This window comes from Herpailurus yagouaroundi, unplaced genomic scaffold (assembly GCF_014898765.1).
Source record: "Herpailurus yagouaroundi ecotype Mexico unplaced genomic scaffold, PumYag 181, whole genome shotgun sequence".
NCBI classification, from domain to species: domain Eukaryota; kingdom Metazoa; phylum Chordata; class Mammalia; order Carnivora; family Felidae; genus Herpailurus; species Herpailurus yagouaroundi.
In genome coordinates, this window is record NW_024412412.1 from 27,644,170 (window position 1) to 27,665,917 (window position 21,748).

A 21,748-nucleotide genomic window follows, 5' to 3' on the forward strand; every position below is an offset into this window, starting at 1 on the left:
TCAGTTCATGAGTTCGAGCCCTGTATCGGGTCCTGTATGGACAGCACAGAGCCTGGAGGCTGCTTCAGATTCTGTGTCTCCCTATCTCTCTCTGCCCCTCCTCTGCTTGTGTCCTCTCTCTCTTTCAAAAATAAATAAATAAATAAACATTTAAAAGTATATAAAATAATATAAAATAATAATATATAATAAAGTCATTATTTATATTAATTTATACATTGATTTAATATATTTATATTATATTTAATATATTTCTATTAAATTTATATTTATATTATTTAATATTATAGTATTAATATTATATTATTTAATAAATTTATATTATATTTATATTATATTTAATATATTTGTATTAAATTGATGTTTATATTTCTATTATTTAATTTTATATTGTTGATATTATATTATTTAATAAATATATATTATATTTATATTATATTTAATATACTTATATTAAATTATGTATTAATTTAATATATCTATAAAATTATATTATTAAAATAATGTTAAATGATATTAATTTAATATTAATATTAATGATATATAGGTAAATATTAATGAATTTTAATAAATATTAATTTAATGTTAATGTTAAGTAATACTAATTTAATAAATATTAAAAATAATATTAATTTAATATATTATATTATATTTAATATATTTATATTAAATTTATATGTTTATATTTCTATTATTTAATATTATATTAATATTATATTGTTTAATAAATATATATTTATATTATATTTAATATATTTATATTTATATTAAATTATATATTAATTTAATATACTTATATTAAATTTATAATATTATTAAAAATAATATAATAAAAGATAGTATGGGGGCGTCTGGGTGGCTCAGTCGGTTAAGCGTCCAACTTCAGCTTAGGTCATGATGTCACAGTTCATGAGTTCGGGCCCTGTGTCAGGCTCTGTGCTGACAGCTCAGAGCCTGGAGCCTGCTTCAGTTTCTGTGTCTCTCTCTCTGCCCCTCCCCTGCTTGTGCTCTGTCCCTCTCTCTCTATCTCTCTCAAAAATAAATAAACATTAAAAAAAAATTTTTTTTTTTTAAAAGATAGTATGAAGGGGTACCTGGGTGGCTCAGTCTTCAGACTCTTCAGGGTGGTGCTATCGAGCTTTGCCTGAGGCTCCACACTGGGTGTGGAGCCTGCTTAAGATTCTCTCCCCCCTTCTGCCCCTCCACCACGTGCATGTGTACTCGCTCTCTCTCTCAAAAAAAAAAAAAGATAGTATGGAATTGGAACAGAAACAGGCAAGGGAACTACGAAACAAAAGAAAGTCTAGAAATTAATCCAGACAGGGGTGCCTGGGTGACTCAGTCGGTTAAGTGCCCGACTTCAGCTCAGGTCATGATCTCATGGTTGGTGAGTTAGAGCCCCGCATTGGGCTCTATGCTGACAGCTCAGAGCCTGGAGCCTGCTTCGGATCTGTGTCTCAGCCTCTCTCTGCCCCTCCTCCACTCACGCTCTATCTCCCTCAAAAATGAATAAACATTAAAAAAAATTTTTTTAGAAATAAATCTAGATATACATGGGAATTCAATATAAGGTAAAGTGGGCTTTTTAATTTAGTAAAAAAAAAAGGGGGGGCCTTCCTTAATAAATGACACCAACATAACTATGCAGCTAGAAGAAACTCCACCTACAGCTGTATAAAAACTTAATTCCATATGGACTAAAGACCTAAAATTTCCAAGAATTATATTAAAATAAAATATGCTATGTGCTATATTAACCCCAAACTATTACCTGATACATTAAAACTATAACAATGAAATTATTGAATGGTTTAAAAAGTCATACGGTGGGGCACCTGGGTGACCCAATCGGTTGAGCATCAGACTCTTGATTTCCACCCAGGTCATGATCCCAGGGTAGTGGGATCAAGCCCTGCGTCAGGCTCTTTGCTGAGCATGGAGCCTGCTTGAGATTCTCTCTCTTTCCCTCTGCCCTTCTCCCCTACTGGCACATGTGCTGTCTCCAAAATAAAAAAATTAAAAAAATTTTAAAAAGTCACAAGATAAACTAAATAACAGAAAAAATAAAACAAAATAAATAACAGGAATAACAATAACTTGAAATTATTGTAGCAGGGTTGAGATAAGCAAAGAACACCAAACTAAATTCCCATCACCAACTTGCTATATGACTTTGGCCAAGTCACTTAATTTATCTGTACAGAAATTTCCTCACTTGTAAAATTAAGAATACCAACTTTAAAATTGGTCATGAATCTTAGATTTATCAACCTTAAAATAGACGGCGAAGCTTAGATATGATCTACTATCATCATCCAGCAGAGTACCTGACACATAACAGATGATCGGGTACAATAAATATTTTTGAGATGTTTAAGGAGCTATATACACATGGGGTATCATTACCATAACCCTACAGCATCTTTCCTCCCTAGACATCCTAAAGCTCACTAGGTTTTGTGGCCCTAAAAATTCCTATGTTGAAGCCCTAATCCCAATGTCACAATATTGAAGGCAGGGCCTTTGGGAAGTGATTAGTTTTAGATGAGGGCTTGAGGATGAAGTCCCTCATGATAGGATTAGACCCTTATAAGAAGAGAAAAAGACCACAGCCCTCTCTTTCTCTGCCATAACAACAAAACAGCCATCTGCAAACCAAGAAACCAAACACCAAACATGCTGGCACCCTGATCTTCGACTTCCCAGCCTCCAGAAAACAAGAAATAAATGCTTGTTGTTTAAGCAACCCAGTCATGGTATTTTGTTATACCACACCGAACTGGGACAAGGTCCAAGTACAAAAAGCTAATACCCATCCTCTACTAGTTATATCAGTCAACGGTCACAGGGAGTTCCCTGAAGTCCAGACTCACATCAAAATCCACTTACGGGTCTCAAATTTAAGATGAACAAAACCAAAGTCCCCCAAACATGCTTCTCTCACAATCTTCCACATCTCAGAAAATAGTAACTCCAACACTCCTAGCCACTCAGGCAAAAACCTTGCCTTCTCTCACCCCTACATCTAATCCATCAGAATATCATGTCAGCTCCACCTTCTAAATAGGTGAGAATCCAACCAGTCTCACCAACTCCACTGCCTCTCCTCTGGCCAAACCATCACTACTCTTGGAACTCACTGTACCAGCAGCCTCTTCACTGGCCTCCCAGCTTCCCTGGACCTCCTACAGTCTGTTCTCCACAGAGTGGACAGAATGAGCCTTTAAAATACAATTCACAGCAGGTCATTTATGCCTCCTCTCCCTTCAGGTTTCTGATCAAATGTCACCTTAACAGTGGCTTCTTCCCTGACCAATGCATATTTTAAAAATTCCACTTCTACCTGCACACCCTATCTTCCTTACCCTGTGTTATCATTGTCCATACCACTTTTCACCATATGACAAGCTACTTACCAGTCTGTTTACTGTCTATTTCTCCTCAATAGATGTAAACTCCTTGGGGTCAAGACACTCAGTTTTGTTAACTGCTATATTCCCAATGCCTAGAAAAGGGACTTAAATTAAAATAATTCCATAAAGAATTTTGAAAAGTCTTAGGTAATCTCTTTAGAATGGGTATACAATTTTTTCCAGACAAATTACTGCTCTATGTTAGCTAAAGACAAAGTAAGTGCATCCAAAGCCAAATATCTATCTATCTATATATATAGATATAGATATATATATCTATATATATAGATATAGATATATACACACACACACACAAAATGAGGGAGTGATTATTGCTTTACTAAAGGGCTTGATAAAACTTAACCCAATAAAATACTTTCATAAAACAATTCCTCAAAGTAAACTTAAGGTAAAATAGAATTTATAAATATCAATTGTGTTTACTCTGCAAAATATTTTGGTGCTTTTTGTTCCAGAACAATAGTGTATACAGTAGGTAGACTAAGATTTCCAAGAAGCAGTTCACCATTAATTTAAATTTGGTCCCCCTTTTTTTTTTTTTAAATTCCCCGGATTCTTCATCTGAAAACTTTTTTTTACTTAAGAACTGAAGTTCAACTAATGTTTCAATCCAGTTTTTAAATTATAATTCTGACCAAAGTGTGATCTTTAGATACAACTTTCCAGAAATACATAAGGAAATTACATGGACATTTAAACCCAACATGACTTTTATTACTAATAAAACATCCACATTCAAAGATCCACACTCAAAGTCAAGCACCTTCTCTCTCATTGTAGCATTTAGGAATCAAATAGGAAATTACAGAAATAAATCTGTTGCTTAAGAAACATAGGCATTTCCTATCGCCTAAGTCACAAATGCAATATTGACACTTTTAATGCTGTAACATCTTCATTCCCCAAACCAAAAATGATGTTTTAACTGTTTAAAAATTATTTCTTACATAATTACAATTTAACAGCATGCATCATTAAATGGAAATCTGTATGTTTATGTATAAATTACCCGGAATATTACTTATCCCACAAAAATTCTTCAGAAAATTCTAAAAACATAGTAATTAAAAAAAAAGTCCTTTCTCAGAAAGTATTTATCATATACCATGACACACAAAAAATAATGTTTTTTAAATTCTAGTGTTCGGTGAAAAACAATGGGAAAAGCTGACGTAACGAAAGGAACTTCACTGTAGTGGTCAGATTAAGAAGCATGAGTTCCGCTCACATGTCTGTGATTCTGCTAACCTACCTGCAAGGTTTACATCCCTGTCCACTAAGTGTGACTCACAGACTGCCGGTGCTGTAGCAACTGTCAGCCACAGCAACAGGCAGCCATGACAACAGGCAGCGAAGATTACATCAGACAGTCGTAACAACAAAGCAAAATGAGCAAGTGAGTATCGAGCTTTCCAATTAAGTCTTAGAGATGAGGGCTGTTGTCCGAGGAAGGAGAAGGTAGACAAATTCTGGGAGTCCAGGAAAGGGAGAAAGAAGATCTTTAAATATAGAGTCGTCCCGCCCCGCCCACTCCCCAACTGTCCCCATCAGTCCCACAGGACTTCTGGGAAAAGCAAAGAGGCCAGGTAGGACGCAGACGACTAGGAAAGAAGATGGAAATGAGAAATTAGAATAGAATGGCCCAAATGGCGGCGAACGGAAATGGTCGCCCGCTGGGCCTCTGAACGCTAGGTGAATTCAACAGAAAGGGGCGGGTGAGGACAGCACTCACCAGGGTCGTTCCAGGCGAGGGCAGGGCCAGTGATCAGCAGAAGCAAGAGGAAGCTGAGAAGGAGAGAGCGTCCAGTAGCTTCTGGCCCGCCGGCTGCGGCCATGGCTCCGGTGAAAAAAGCGGACGGCTGCCAGGCGCTCGCGGGCCGGAACCCTGGCTGCGGAACTTGCCGCTACGCGACAACACCCAGCACCTGGGACGGCGGCGAAGAGAAGGTCTGCAGAGCCGCAGCGAAGGTCCGTGCGCAAGTGTTACGTCACTGCCACTGCGTCGCGCGTTGGAACACGAGTGGACGCCGCGGGCCCCGCCCCTAAAGCTTAAAGCGGCTGGGGGCGGGGCCAAGGGAAGGACGGACCGTCCGGGGGCGGGGCCTGGGCGGGGCGCCGGATGTTGTGGGCGGAACCGAAATTTGGGCCCCTCCCTGTTGCGCTTGATCTGCGGCTCAGAATGGTTCCGCGCGAAAGTGCGGTGGTTAGAGAGATTGAAACCAACGCGAAATCTTAGAAGTGTAGTTAGGTTATGCATTTCCGAAACCTTCATAAGCTCCCTGAGGGAAGTGACTGTGCATTAGAAAACTTTTTGTCCTCAGCACCTAACATGGAGCCTGGCATATGACTCGCGTCTGACTACTGTTTGCGAAGATTGGAGTGAAAGGTAGCATGGAAATATGTTGTGTGGTTCAGAAGCTCAGGACCTCTACCTATTTTCTTGTACGTGGAGGCAGTAGGAATTTACAGAATATCAGGAGAAGAAACTACCACCTAAAGAACCAGTCAGAGAAAACAGTTCTAAGAGTGCTGGAGCATTATCTTTGAGGTCTGACAGGCCTGGGTTTCTCTCATTCATTCATTCATTCAACAAATGCCAGGCACTGTTTTAGGCATGGAGGATATGGGCAAAGTCCCAGTATTCATGGACCTTACACTGAAGTGGGATAGAACAAACAACATTAAATAATTGGTAAACAAAGATAATAGACAGTGATAAATGCATTGGTTAAAGTAACACAGGATATTACAATAGAGACTGGGAGGTGACTTTAGGGAGGCATTTTCTTGCTGAGGAAGTGATTTTGAAGTTTGAGACCTGAAAGAGAAAGAACCAGCCATACAAAGGTCAGGGGAAGGTCCTTCAGGGCTTAGGGAACAGTGGGTGCACAAGCCCTAGATCTTTGTTTTGAGGAATACTCATTAATTCAGCCAATAACTTTACATATTGAGCATCCACCAGTACCTAACAGGACCTGCCAGGCACTGTTCTAGGCACTGGGGATACAGTAGTGAATAAAACAAAATTCAGGGGGTAGGAGAGGCAAACAAGTTCAATATAACTGAAGCAAAGTAAATTAGGGGAAGACTGGAACAAGAGGAGGCAGAACAATGGAGACTTGGGATGGGACAGAGTGAGACTGGAATAATAAAGGTAATAGAAAATTCTGTTCTGAACATGTTGTTTTCAGGGACTATAAAGCATACAGATAGACCTGTCAAACAGACACTTGAATATACAAGTCTGCATTTCAAAGCTAAAGTAAATTTGGTAGTTATGTTATCAAAATTAAGATGGTATTTATTGTCACAGGAAAAGGTACGATGCATATGGAGAGAATTTAGATATGCCAAAGAAGGAGGCCCAGGACTAAAACTAAGAGAACACTATCATTTGGACTCTGGGCAGAAGATCCTAGAAAGAGTCTGAAAAGTCGCCTCTGGTGAGATATGAGAAAAGCCAGGAGAATAGTTATATGGTAGCTGAGAGAAAGAGAAAGATCACCAGTATTTACTGTTGTTGAATCACAAAGCAACTTTTGGAATTTGCAATGTAGAGGTCATGAATTACCTTGACAGGAGAATTGCTGTTATTTGAGATCACATCATTTGCCATGTACAGTCCTAGAGAGTGGTGAACAAAACATTAAAGTTGTACTAACTTACACTCTGGTGGGAGAGACAAACAACAAGTAATGTATAGTTCAGAAAAACAATACGTGCATTCAAGAACAAAACAGAGTAATGCACACACACAAAACCAGACTCTTAAATACAGAAAGCAAAGTGATGGTTCCAGAGGGGGGTGATTGGGGGGAGTGGGTGAAATAAAGGGGATTAAGAGGTTTCCAGTTATAAAATTAAAAAGTCACAGAGATGAAAAGTACAGCATAGGGAATATAGTCAATAATACTGTAATGATGTTGTTTGGTGGCAGATGGTTACGACACCTATCATGGTGAGCACTGAGGATAGAATTCTTGAATCAATATGTTGTACGTCTGAAACTAATATAACATTGCATGTTAATTATAGTTCAATTTTTAAAAAAGACGGAGAAAACAGGGTAATATAACATGAAGTGCTATAATAAATAGGATGTCCAGGAAGGGTTCTGAGAAGCTACCGTTTGAGCTGAGATCTAAATGATAAGAGTCAGTTTCTTAAATCATCTCTGAGACACAGCAACAGGAATGTGTGGACCTGATTTGGGTCCTGATTCAAACAAACTATAAAATAAATGACATTGATGAGACAATTGGAAATTTGAACACAGACTAGGTGTATGATGTTAAAGAATTGTTTTTTAGGTTTGATAAATGCACTGTGGTTATGTCATTTTTAATGATCCTTTTAGAAAAAATACTAAAATATTAAAGAAGAAATTATGTCTGGCATATTCTTCAAAATAATTTGGTGAAAAGTAATATAGGAGGGCAAATATAGGAGGGCAAAGAGGATGGGGAGTATAGACAAAACAGCATTGACCATATGTTCATATTTTAAGGTAGTTGATGGTACAGGGGAATTCATTATACTATTCTGACTACTTTTTATGTATTTAATTTTTCCATAATAACATTTTTTTACAATTTTTTAGGGTTTTTATTTATCTTTGAGTGAGAGAGACAGAGCATGAGCAGGGGAGGGACAGAAAGAGGGAGACAGTATCTGAAGCAGGCTCCAGGCTCCGAGCTGTCAGCACAGGGCCCGACGCAGGGCTCAAACTCACACACTGCCACATCATGACCTGAGCCGAAGTCAGACACTCAACCGACTGAGCCACCCAGACACCCCCATGATAACATTTTTTAAAAACCAAAACTAGGGGTTCCTGGATGGCTCAGTTGGCTAAGTGTCCAACTCTTGATTTTGGCTGAAGTCATGATCTCGTGCTCATGGGGTTGAGCCCTGCATCGAGCTGTGCACTGACAGTGCAAAATCTCCCTGGGATTCTCTCTCTCTCTCTGCCCCTTCCCTGCTTGCACGTGCTCTCTCTCTCTCTCAAAACAAATAAATAAACATTAACAAAAATAATAATAACTAACTACTCCCCTGAAATTTCTCTGACTTGATCTGTAAGAGTGAGTAATTGCAAATTTACAAAACTGTGGAGAGGGTGAAATCAGATATTTAAAGCACCAGGTACATACCGGCTGCTCAACCGGCAGCAGCTCTCTCTTCCTCTCACCCCCATCCCAGTCTTTGTGAGTCAACTTTGGAGGGTAAGAAGCCATCTGAGTAACTTTTGAAACCATGTAAGGTAACACAGATTAACAGATTAACTGTTTTATAAAGATATGTAGAAGACATTAAAGGATATAACTAACCCATGTTTAGGATTCACTTGGCAAACTGATTAAGAAAACCCCTGACATTCCATCTTTTTCAGACAGTTATTTTCAAGCTTTCATTTTCTTAGGAAATCTTCAGGGTGCTTGATAAAATTTCAGAGTCCTGGGCTGTGGCCCACAAATTGGCATTTTTAGGAAGCATCCCAAAGAATTCTGCAGGTAGTCTTTGAAATACAGTGGAAACAGTGTTATGGTCTCAAGTGCCTCCAGACAACATGGGTAGACCAAAATTAGTTGACTAAAATTATTAACTACGAGTATCCTTGGATACTTTTTTCTTACTAGTTTTGAGCACAGGAGGGTGCATGTGCAAGAACCAGGAGCTGATCATGAGAGACTTTCCCATTTGATAAGGTTTCTAAAGTCTAGTAAAGCTGAGAAAGCAGAGTTTCTCCACATCCTGTTTTTCAAACTGTAATGATCTGTGGAGTAAATATAACACTAATGACTGGCAGAGCATTGATCTGGGAGGCTAGGATATTCAGTAGAATTGGAGACAGTGGGGCACCTGGGTGGCTCAGGCTGTTAAGCATTCGACTTCGGCTCAGGTCATGATCTCATGGTTCGCGGGTTTGAGACCCCGCGTCCGGCTCTCTGCTGACAGCTCAGAGCCTGGAGCCTGCTTCAGATTTTGTCTCCCTCTCTCTCTGCTCCTTCCCTGCTTACGCTCTGTCTCTCTTTCTCTCAAAAATAAATTTAAAAAAAGAAAAGAAAGAAGAAATGGAGACAGTAATGAGGGAATGTGGTGGTGTGCCCACAATAGGTCAGAGCCTTGAAAATCAGTGTTGCTTTATGTTGCTTTGAAGATGACCCCAAAAAACTTATTTTGAAACTATGGATAACTTACACTTTTGAAAATAACTCACTTTTTTTTTTAATGTTTATTTCGAGAGAGTGTTCATGCACACAGCAGTATGAGTGGGGGAGGGGCAGAGGGAGAGAATCCAGCCCAAGTGGAGCTCGAGCTCATAAACCATGAGATCATGATCCAAGGATGCTTAACCAACTGAGCCACCCAGGCACCCTTGAAGATAAATCACTTTTAATGCATTCGTTTTTTGTGTTTTGCTTTTTGCTTCTGGGATCACAGGTAATGTTCAGATTGCTAATATTAATATTAATAAAAATAATATTAATTTAATATAATTAATATGTGTATTTGATTCTTTATTTACTTTGCAGCTTTGATTAGTTTATCCTTTGGAGGAGCAATTGGGCTGATGTTTTTGATGCTTGGATGTGCCCTTCCAATATACAAGTATGTAACATTTTTGTCTTTTTTAGTGTTTTAGGGTAAATTTTTTCTACTTTTAAAGCTTTAAATTTTTTTTTAAATGAATGCTTCTACTGTAGAAGTAATCCTAAGAAATGTTCATTTACCAAGGACAAATCTTTTTAAAAGTGCAAAAAATTACTTTTTGGTTATTGCACTTCTGCTCAGTTTTGAGCATCTCTTAATAAAATTAAAGACAAGAAAATTTAAAATATCTTTTCAGCAAAAAATACGAGAAGCAGGGTCGAGAGACAGTTGACTAAGAAAATAAAGTCCTGTAAGCAATTATTTTCCATAGGATAGAAAGAACTTTTAAAAATTAATAGGATAGATTAGTAAGAAAAATAAAACTAAATAGAAAAATCAACAATAAATATGAAAAAAGAACTGCAAGTTACTAATAAGCGCATGAAAATACACTCAGCCTCTCAATTAAATGAAATCCTTTGGTGAAGGTAAAAGCTGGGGCAAACAGGCACTGTCGTGTATGAGAAGGGAGAGGTATAGCTTCATGTGGTCTGTCATCTTGGAAGCCAGTTTCCTTGTAGCTCTTAAAGTCTATATATTCCTTGAACTAGCCCTTCCACTTAGAATTTCTCATACAGGTCTCCTGGCAGATGTTTACAAAGGTATGTGTAGTGAGGGGAGAGTATGGATGTTCATGACAATCTTGTCTGTAATAACAAAAAAACCTGGAAGTATCCTAAAGGCCTGTCAAAAGAGAAATGGTTAAATTATAATATGTCCATCAATGGAAATAGTAGGCAATCTTAAAAACAATGAGGAGGAGCCAAGAGCTGTGAGTGCTGATATATAAAGATGTTCAAGATACATTGTTAAATGAAAAAGTGCAGTGATTCATATTGTTAAAATTTATCCGTGTGGAAGTATGGAAGGATCCACAAGAAGGTTGTTAGGAGAGCAAGAGAGAGAAAGTAGGGAGACATGGGCAGCTTGGAGTTTTCACTGTTTGTGCTTTTTTTTTTTAATTGACTTTTTATGTTGAAATGATTATGTATTATCAAGAAGTTGCAAAAAAATAGTACAGAGAGGTCCCCTGTACCCTTCACACAGGCTTCTCCCAGTGGCTGTCGTACATAACTGTAGTTGTATTATCCAAACCAGGAAATTACACTGGCACAGTACAATAGCTAGACTGTTGATTCAAAGCCATCTATTTTCTATATTCTAACTTAAAGTCTTCAATATTACTTTCAGTTCATTTTCTACATTTTTATTTCAGTATTTTGGGAGTTCATAGTGACCTAAGGAGAGTTTAGGGATGTTCCAGCTTTACCCTGAGAAGGCTGTCATTCATCAAGAAGTCAAGGGCATGAATCTTGAATTTTAAAAATTACTGTTACTATTTATATTTTCCATATGCCTCTTTATTTATAGCCTAAAATAAGAAAAATAATTTTGGGCCTTGATTCCAACTGCTATAATTTATAAAGCATTTTTTTAACATAAGAAATATTTAATCATTGTGTCATAATTCACTTTAGGATTACTATGATTCTAATTATTACTATTTTCAGTGTTCAGGTTATTGTTTATTTTTAAACTATGTCTTGTTTTGAACCTTGCAATATTTCTTTGGTCTTTATTTTTTAAAAGCGTATATTATGTGTAGGAAAATGACATAGATAGCAAAAACTACATTAACTTATTTTTTTTTTCTAGCCAATACTGGCCTCTCTTTGTTCTGTTTTTTTACATCCTTTCACCTATTCCATACTGCATAGCAAGAAGATTAGTGGATGATACAGATGCTATGAGTAATGCTTGTAAGGAACTTGCCATATTTCTTACAACAGGCATTGTTGTCTCAGCTTTTGGGCTCCCTATTGTATTTGCCAGAGCACATCTGGTAAGTGTATATATTTTTCTATGAACGATTTTACATCAGACTAGGTTAAAATTGTCTCAGGAAAAAGGATAGAGATAATCTTACTTTTGTTGTTAACTGATAAAAATGATATTGGAGAGGGCCGCCTGGGTGTCTCGGTCGGGTAAGCGTCCCAAATCTTGATCTCAGCTCAGGTGTTGATCTCAGGGTCATGAGTCAGGCCCCACATTAGGCTCCACGCTGGGTGTGAACCCTACTTTTAAAAAAAGAGGAAGAATGATACTGAAGAGCATGGCTGGGGTCTGCGGCAACAGTTGGCTTACCAGTTCTTCACTCTCAGAAGTGGGCACATCCTCTCACCCAGTGCTTAACAACCACAGGCCGCCCTCTGTAACTGTTTAAAGGCCTGAGGAGATAGTGTGTTCTTTGCATGGGAAAGTGTGAAAGAGGAGAAGGGCCTGAGCTCTGTATACCTGGTCTTTGCTCCCAGACTCACCAGTCAGATTCACTCCCCCATCTCTGGGGACTTAGAGATGCCAGGGACTGACCACCCTTCCACATGGAGGGGGAGATTACTCCCCCTACTCCTTTAAAAGAATGTACATGGGTGTGTTTTCGTTTCCGGTACTTTAAATTTAATCTGCTCTCTAGATAAGATTTTAGATTCACTGAAGAAGAGTTGGAGCAAATTTCTTCATGAGCATTAAGTTGTAGAAATCTCTGCTGCCTCCTCAGAATCCAGAAGTCTAACTTTTGAATAATGATCATTTTCATGACTTCCTGTCTTTTTAAAGGAAGCAAATTAAAAACAGCAATATAGAAGGACCGTTAAGTGTTGAATAGAGTGAAGGTTACTATCACAGATCTTGCTTGTTTTTATATCATGATTGGCATAGAACTAGAATCTAGATTTGCTTTTCATTTTCTTTCTGTTTTTCCTACATCTGTTAACTTAAGTGTTTATCTGTCTTATTTCTCTAGATTGAGTGGGGAGCTTGTGCACTTGTTCTCACAGGAAACACAGTCATATTTGCAACTATCCTGGGCTTTTTCTTGGTCTTTGGAAGCAATGATGACTTCAGCTGGCAGCAGTGGTGAAGGAACTACTGAACTATTGTCAAATGGACTTCTTGTCATTTGTCGGCCATCCGCGCGCACAGGAGATGGGGCAGGGATGCTGAGTGGCACAGCAAGCCTCTTGGGGGTGTTCTCAGTGCTCCCCTCTCACTTTTATTGTAAGCATACTATTTTCACAGAGACTTGCTGAAGGATTAAAAGGATTTTCTCTTTTGGAAAAGCTTGACTGATTTCACACTTATCTCTAGTATGCTTTCTGTGGTGTCCTGCTGAATTTGAGTATTTATGTGTCCCTGTTTAGTTATTTTTTTTTTTAATCAACATGCAATGTTAAGCATTTTTAAAATGTAATAACCATTTGCATTGGTTAGGAATTAGATTTCTGCTGGCTATTACTGGGCTAAAGGACATCTTTTGTCTTAAAATTATTTAACCTCCATTGCAAAAAGTTAAAAAAAAAAGTTTTCAATCAGTCAGGATGACATCACTCCCAATTTTATGCAGACCATTGGCATACCTTATAGACTGTACACTCAGTATAGCTGCATTTATACCTCAGAGGGGCCAAGTATTAATGCCCATGCCCTCCATAAAGGTTGCTGGTTTTGCCAGTAAGCAGGTGTTTTGTGGATTGAAAATTATTTTATGGAATTGCCACAAAGGAGTGCTTTTCTTCTCAGTCGTTAGAGGAATTTATTGTTAAACTCAAAGGTAAGCGTGTAAAACCAGATTTTTGAGATGGTTTTTATTTATGTCTATTATAGATAGAGTGAGTTGCGTTATGGGAAGAAACGATGTTGAAATTCCATTTTTTTAATCCTCTTTCTATTTATAAGTGAAATGTTTGATCTTCTATCAGCCTTTTCATATTTTACTGTGGGTGAAGTGGAACATACTACTGATAAGGAAAAGTTGTAGTGTGCATCATTTAGACCAGAAAACCTTTCCCTGCTTCCTCCTTTTAACTTATTTTCTACATTGTATATATTAAGTAAATTAACTTTCCAAATATAGTTTGATAACACTTTCAATTAGAGGTGTTGATCTCACCTGGAAAGTACTTGCTATGCTCTACATGCTGAGTGCCCTGCCCTGCAAGGCCTTGACATGATTAACAAGTGACTTGTTAGTCTTGCACATAAGTCATGCATTAACAATTTAAGATTTAGACCATGGTAATTGTAGTTCTTACTCTCTAAGGTTATATCATATGTAATTTAAAAATATTTAAGACAAGTTTCCTGTATACCTCTCAACTTTTTTGATTTTTATTTCATCATGATAGATCTGCTGTTTCCTTTTAAATGGCACTTATTGTGTGAATTAATGCAAGGTAGCCAAATCCAGCTGTATAGCAGCTTCAGACACAGAAGACTTGACCAAAAAGTTCCCAGTAACCAGGCATGATCAAATCGTTGTGGTCATTTGCATCTCAACAATTATCAGTACCTTTTGCAAGAGTTAGTAACAAAGATGTTCAAGTTGGTCCGAGAGTATTTTGTTGGGATATCTGTGTGATTTTTCACTATACTTACATAAAAATTGTTTTGCCTTCAGACAAAACTGAGTGATCATGACAGCTTTTATATAAAATTTATTTCTGAAGAAAATTGGAACCCATTTTGGGTTTATTCAGCTTTTTACTAAAGATGCCTAAAGTCCACAGGTTTTATTGCCAGGCCCAGGTGGTGACTCTAGCTGTGAGATGGGAAGCAGAGTGAGGTATCTGCGTGTGGCTGTCCCGCCTCTACAGCAGGCTCAAGACGGCTTGCAGTGTTACAGTGATGTAGCCCTAAAGGGGATGGTACAGGCGTGCATGAATTAGCTGGCCATATAGTTGGGAACTCAGTGCGTGGGATCTACTTGATTTTTTTTTTTGCAGGAAGTACACTCTCTGGCCCTTCCCGTTTTCTGTTCTAGAATATCAGTGCAGTGCACTGCGACTATTCTCTTCACTTGGCCATAGACTCTTTCTCTAGCAGCCGCATATTTCTGTGTCCTGGTTGCGTTTGGCAGCATCGTGTCTCTCGTCTTGCACACGAGCTTGACATAGTGCTGTCTGATCTCTAGGCTAGTTCTTTGAGCTGTGAATTTGCCATAGAACATGCACTGATACCGCATTGCCATTCTTCTACGGAAAGAAAACTTTTAATGATGAAACAATAAAGATTTTCAATATCTATGTTACTTTGTGGGTGTTTTTGAAATGCAAATATGCTGCACACTTCAGCTCCTGAAGTGTGTTACTCATTTTAATAATGCAATATATTAGTCATGAATGTTAGACTTGCAGAAGTTTCACTTCCAAAACAGAATTGAAACTGTAGTAGTAAATATTACAAGGAAGCCCTGTGATTTTGAGCTATAGATTGGTAGAAGTAGGTTGGGGAAGTAGAATTTTTAACTAGCCCTTTACAAAAAAGCCATAGAGGATTCTGTTGACCTGAAAAGACTGTTGATAATCAAAAGTCAAGGTTGTACCTGTTCTTAAATTTTCAGAACCTTTTTTATGACCGTATGTTTTATTGTGTATTTATTACCATTCATTATTGGAGCATTTGGCTTTTTGCAAACCTTTCAAATAGTTAAGGGCAAGAAATCTGTGTGGCACAGTGTGATTGGAGAAAAGTACTGTTCTCTTTTATCAAACGTGAATCTTGTCCCAAGTTGTCTTAATTATATAATCTCATTATATGTTTTAAAAAGTTTAAACCATAGTTTCTTAGTGTTTGCTCTAACATGATGGGGGGCGGTGTTGTCAAGATGATCCATATTTCTAGAGGAGACTCTGGAACATTTACGTTGAATGTGACAAGATTCAGAAGTTTCAGGTCACTTTAAATCAGCACGTCAAATTTAACAAGCAGCCATGCAACATTACCGTTAAGTGATGTGTACGTTTTACAGCTCAGGATGCTTTATAATTTATAAAATAGGTGGGAAATTCAAAATCTTGTTTCTTCCGTTAAGCCTGTGTTATCCTTTCTCTTCGTGAAGATTAAGGAGCTCTTATTTTAATGCCTCCCAATTTTCTGGCACTCCTAGGGAAGAGAATACATCCTGTAAAATAAATATTCCAGATAACTGAAGCTTATCTCAAAAAGAACTGACAGTTGTTTTATTTATTTTGGTGAAAGTATTAAATGGGTCATACACTCTTGTACTTCCTTCGAATATATTAAGGCATTTTGCGTTTTCCTTGGTAATTTAGGGTTGTCATAAATTATTTCCCCTTCTTTAAATGGCCCCAGACCCGTATTTTTCTAGAACTGTGTTTTTTGCTGGCTTTTCTTACAACTGAGTCTTAACTTACTTTGTTTCTAGTTTTCTAAATCTGTAGTACATTAGGAAGAGTGGAAAGTTGCCAGGGAAGAAAAATGAGGTAACCAGGTGGACTGAACCAATAATGTAACGTTTCTGCATACGGTACCTCAGTGGACCTAGCGAGGTGCCCCCACCTCTTATACAAAGGAAAGGCTGTGTGACGAGTCTTCTTCCTGTTGAAAAGGCTTTTTAAAAAACTGTAGCTGGTAAACTGTACACCAGACACGGGGGGTTGTGACAGAGAACACGGAGGTGTGACTTGCTGTGCTGCAAGAGAAGCCTTCCAGTTCCACTTCCCGAACTTGAGGAGTTCCTTGTACTTGAGTAAGCCCCTAACTGATTTCTGAGAGCTTATATCTCTCTTCACCATTTGTTTTCAGTGGCAGAAAGTCTAGATATAAAGACAATTTTACAGTTCACTTTTACTGGACGCTCTGTACTGTATATTTTACTTCCAGTCGCTTGAAGATTGTTTGAATCCATCCTTGGGTTTAGGACCATGCCCTGCAGTCACAACAACTCAGATGTTGTTAAGCTTGTAAATTCCCATCAGAGGGAATAAAACCATCAAACTCCCAAGGTGTTTCCACAAGTCACAAGAAATTAAAACCATGTGACCATGAAACGTTCCTTTTTTGATTCTAGTTGTTTCCTTGTTTGTATTCCTTGCGGTGCTGACGGAAAAATCAGGAATTTTTGTTTTAGAAGCCAGTGGAATGGCTAATACTGTGAAAGAGGAAGTGTTGTAGTTCACAGCCATAGAAACCATCAAATAGAATAATATAGAATGAAACAGTATTTCCATATCTCTTTGTAAGAGCATTACTGTTTAACAATTTAGTTATCTTGATTTATAGTGTGGCATTTAATGTCACATGTATCTTTTTCTCTTTTGGCTGATCAATGTATTCTGTAATATGTAAATACAGTTATGACCTAGAAGTCAGCGAACTTGTATAGATTTGCAAACCTCCAAAATAGATATTTTCCTGAAAGCTGGATACACTTATATAGAACATTTGAGGATTGTCTCAAATTGTTCACAGTTGGAAAACTCCCTAGATCTAAATGAAGATGGATGGATTTTAATTCACTTTTGTCATGGTCTAAATCATCAACTTCCAAAATCTAGGTGAGAATCAGCTCCAATACCTAGTTAATGAGTATAGCAGTGAAGAAAGGGGTAGTAGTCTCCCAGGGATTAAAACAAAAACGGTTTTGAGCCATACTCCATGCTAGAAGTGACATTTATCATTTACAAGCATAAATGGCTTAGTGATTCTGCTCACAATCCAGTGCTTTAAAAAGTGTTTTAAAAAAGATATTACTACAGAGGCTCCTGGCTGGCTTAGTTGGTAGATAACTGTGACTCTTGATCCCAAGGTTGTAAATTTGAGCCCATGTTGGGCATAGAGCCTACTTAAAAAATGTATACATATATAGAGAGGGAGGGGGGACACACACACACATACACACACGTATGTGTGTGTATGTGTGTGTGTGTTTCACAAAAACACCTTCCAGACACTTTAAAGTGTCCAGCTGATTAGGTAGAAATGGTCTATACTCCACCTTGGCTATGTCACTGACACACTTATGCTGAAACGCTGTTAGGCTCAAGTTTTTTATCTAGAAAGGGTCTTTTTTTCCAATGGCAGTTTTATACTACAATGACAGCATTTAGGTAATATTGGGGGATAGGAAAAAAATAGGAATACAGTCCCTCTTTGAACTAGTAATGTAGTTAGACACTCAAGAAGGTTTCAAAGGAAGCTGATTCCTATCCGATTCCTATACATGCCAAAAGGGAAGTATGGGGGTTCACAGGAGGAAAAGATTTGGGAAGCAAAAGGGAGGTAGAGGGTAATTTCCTGCTCTGCTTTGGCCCATCTTCTGCTGGCAGGCAGGGTATTGGCAAGATGAGCATTTCTCTGGAGCAGCATTGTGGTGTTGGCTCTTAAGCTTCCTGGGATTCAGGGGCAGCAGAAATCATGGCGGGCGCTTCTTGATTCTGACACCCTCACTCTGGATCCCAGATACAATGGAGATGTAAGAGGGGTGGAGATTTAATTTTAAAGTGATAACCAAGATTTGCTGATGAACTGTGTGGGAAAAAGAGAGGAGTCAAGGGTGACTAACAAGTTTTCGATAGTCCTGTCAGGGGATGGAGGGGGAAGTAGGGAGAGTCGAAAACAGCAAAGTCCGGACCGTATGTCCAAACTACTAGTTCGTCATACCCGTTTGTTACCTCGAAGTGACAGCACTTGCCTTGTTTCAAACCTTTACCAGACAAAACAGTACTATTGACACTTGAACCTTGTAACTACTTTACAAACTCCTGAGGGTCGACATTGTGGCACGCGTCGTGGCATAGCAGTTACACCGGGGGCTCTGGGGTACACCCAGCCCGTACTGCTAACTTGCTCTTGGACTAGATGTGCAACCATAAGTGAGTTATTTAATCTGTGTCTCAATCCCACAGCTGCAAAATGAGGATAGAAATAGTCGCTACCTCAAAGAGTGGCTGTGATGTTGAAATGTGACGTGCAGAGGGCTCACAGCTGATGTTAGGTACTGTTACTGTTTCTTACCAGTTCTCTGTACCACTAAGCAGTTCCCTCTTATGTAAGTAGACAAACAAAAAAAACATTTTAATAATCCAATCTTAATAGAATATATTGCCAACAGGAGTCCCCCCTGTCAGCCTTATAATATCTCTTGGAAATTCTCTACCTACCTGGTTTCCAGGCATTCACTGCAGTAGTTCGAGGTAATCATGAAGACCTGTTGACTATCTAATAAACACTGCAGGGTGCCCTGACATGTGCCTCCGGTGGGTTAAGTGTCCGTGATCCTCCTTACCCCCACCCCTGCACCAAACCTGGAAAATGACACACTTTTTTTTAAAGAACAGGAAGCTACATTGCCAAACTTGAAACAAGAAGGGAAGAGTTTAGGTGGATCTGAAACTAAGAAATCCTGAGAGAATGAAAACGTGATCAAATTGAAGAAGAAACCGCAGCCTGAAGCGCAGGCGGCAAGCACATGGGAAGATACCGCATAAAATACGGGAGCCATGCCAAGGAGGCCTTCATCGCAAGTGGAGGCGTCCAGAGGCAGGAGGGGGCTCGGGCAACTTCCTGAGGGATCCCCGAGGGCGCTGCGGTGGGAGCACCAAGCCAGCAAGATCGTTAAGCATCTCTGCATACACTCCCGTCCCCGTCTCACACCTTCCCGTCTGGGGAGGAGGACGTGTTTCCTGAAGTAGCGGAAATGGAAACACCCGAGTCCAGGAGACGAGTCACCAAGGAGCCCTACTCAGTTGCACATCTCTTTTTATCCCTTACTCGCTGGAAATATGCCTCTCCCTTTAGTCAGGCTGCACGAGCAGGAGCAGCTGATGGTTTAGCCCAGGGGTTCTCAGTAGCAAAGATGAGTTCCCAGGCAGGGAAAAACCAAACAGTTCAGGAGTACCGACTGGAAGAAAACAAACTGACAGAATTTACCAGCGAGGAAACCGGTAACAAAAAGAAGCTCCAGGGCTCCATTTTGAGAATTGAAACCATCCAAAAGACCATACCAAGTGGTGTACAAAATCAGGCTGATGAAATTACGTTACAGAACATTTTACATTTTTTGCACCCAAGTCCAATTAGATTACCCAAGACCACTATTTTCCTTTTCCTCGGAGCCTCTACTTCATATCACACCAGATTTGATTCAGAGACACATAGTATAACTTACTATAGATGAACCTCTTACTATAGATGAACCTTTCCCCACAGCATATTCTCCTCCCTGTGACATCCTGTCCTATGACAATGAACCTGAAACCTGCTGTCTGCTTGGATGGGAAGGAAGGCAAAAGCTATAGCTGGTATCACACATCTTACATGATGATTTGGATTCCCACCTGAAATACTGCATAGCCCACTATAGGCATGCATTAATTCCACAGACATTTTTGGAATCAGACGCCAGGACTAAAAAATAAAAATAGAAGGCGAGATGAGAACAAATAAAAGATTCTTGGAGGTCCGTACTACATTATATCTACCGAGTAGCTGTGCGACTTCCCTACAAAGGAAGGGAGGATAGGAATGCTTCACAAAAAAAAATGGTGTTGGGGCACCTGGCTGGCTCAGTCAGTAGAGCGTGTGACTCTTGATCTTGGAGTTGTGCATTTGAGCCCCAGGTTGAGTATAGAGATTACTTAAAAAAAAAAAAAAAGGAAAAGAAAGAAAATGGTGATCAATCTTGGTCTAGGACAGTAATGAACCATTCCAGCCCCCAACCTGTGTGACAGTTAATGTTCTTATTTTCATGTTTGTCTCCCAGAGTATTTCTGGGAATCCCGGGAATGCTTGTACCTCAGCCAAACTCTGGCACTGGACTGACTTCCACTTCTCTGCAGCCACCTTTTACCACTTTCTAACGACTTTTCCTCTTCTCCCTATAGCCTGCACCCAACCATGGATAAGACCCTCTCTCTTGATCCTGCAAAGCACGTCTAAAATCAGGGTAGGGGCGCCTGGGTAGCTGAGTCCGTTAAGCATCCTACTTCGGCTCAGGTCATGATCTTGCTGTTTGTGAGTTTGAGCCCCAAGTCGCGCTCTGTGCTAACAGCTCGGAGCCTGGAGCCTGCTTCAGATTCTGTGTCTCCCTCTCTCTCTATGCCTCTCTCTCTCTCTCTCTCTGTCTCTCAAAAATAAACATTTAAAAAAAACCTTAAAAGATAAAAATAAAATCAGGTTATAACTTTAACAAATCATTTATCAAAGACCTGAGGAAAAGAGAGAAATTACTACACAACCCTCACCGCCCTCCAAAAAAACAAAAACAAAACTGAATGTTGTATTCACTGTCTTCTACAATCTTGGCCATGCGCTTGCCTCAAGTCTCTAGCTCTGACTGTGCCAGGTTGCAGGTAGCACTTTACCTCCTCTGGACAGTAGGGATTCTTGAAGCCCTTGTGAGGGGACTTATGAGGTCCCCTCACATGAGTCCAGGCCCCCTGCTCCAAAACAGCATCATCTGCAGTAAATGCAACCCTGCCCACAGAAGACAGGGTTCTTCTTAAGTAAGCACATTATCCTTTCAACCATTTTAATCTAGAATGAAGGTATCATTTTAGCCTCCATCGAATCATAGAACGTCAGATAAACCCAATTTGAGAGATATTCTATGAAACAACTGGTACTCCTCAAAAATCATGAAAGGCAAGAGTCCTCAAGGTCATGAAAGACAAGGAAAAACTGAGGAACTGTCACAGATGGAAAGAGACTATGGAGACACAACAATTAAATGTAAAGGAGATCCTTCATGAGATCTGGAGCAGAACAATGACATGGGGGGAGAATTGGTGAAATCTGAATAAGGTCATAGTTTAGTAGTTAATAACATTGTACTGATATTAATTCCTTGGTTTTGTAATTGT

General features: G+C 39.0%; 2 protein-coding genes across 3 annotated transcripts in view; one reads left to right on the forward strand and one right to left on the reverse strand.

The window, feature by feature from the left end:
* Positions 1-5,434, reverse strand: part of SARAF (store-operated calcium entry associated regulatory factor) — an 18,869-nt gene extending 13,435 nt beyond the window's left edge. The window contains exon 1 of one of the 2 annotated variants that reach the window (XM_040490154.1): positions 5,167-5,434. In XM_040490154.1, the coding sequence (XP_040346088.1) occupies positions 5,167-5,269 (103 nt within the window). In that variant the 5' untranslated portion in view covers positions 5,270-5,434. The remainder of the gene's footprint in view (positions 1-5,166) is intronic. The other variant, XM_040490153.1, reaches the window with a different exon arrangement.
* On the forward strand, positions 5,268-15,174 carry LEPROTL1 (leptin receptor overlapping transcript like 1). Its single transcript, XM_040490380.1, has 4 exons — positions 5,268-5,402; positions 9,952-10,046; positions 11,745-11,931; positions 12,892-15,174. The coding sequence occupies exons 1-4, from the start codon at positions 5,268-5,270 to the stop codon at positions 13,006-13,008; spliced, it is 534 nt and encodes a 177-aa protein (XP_040346314.1). The 3' UTR covers positions 13,009-15,174.
* The last annotated feature ends 6,574 nt before the right edge of the window (positions 15,175-21,748 follow it).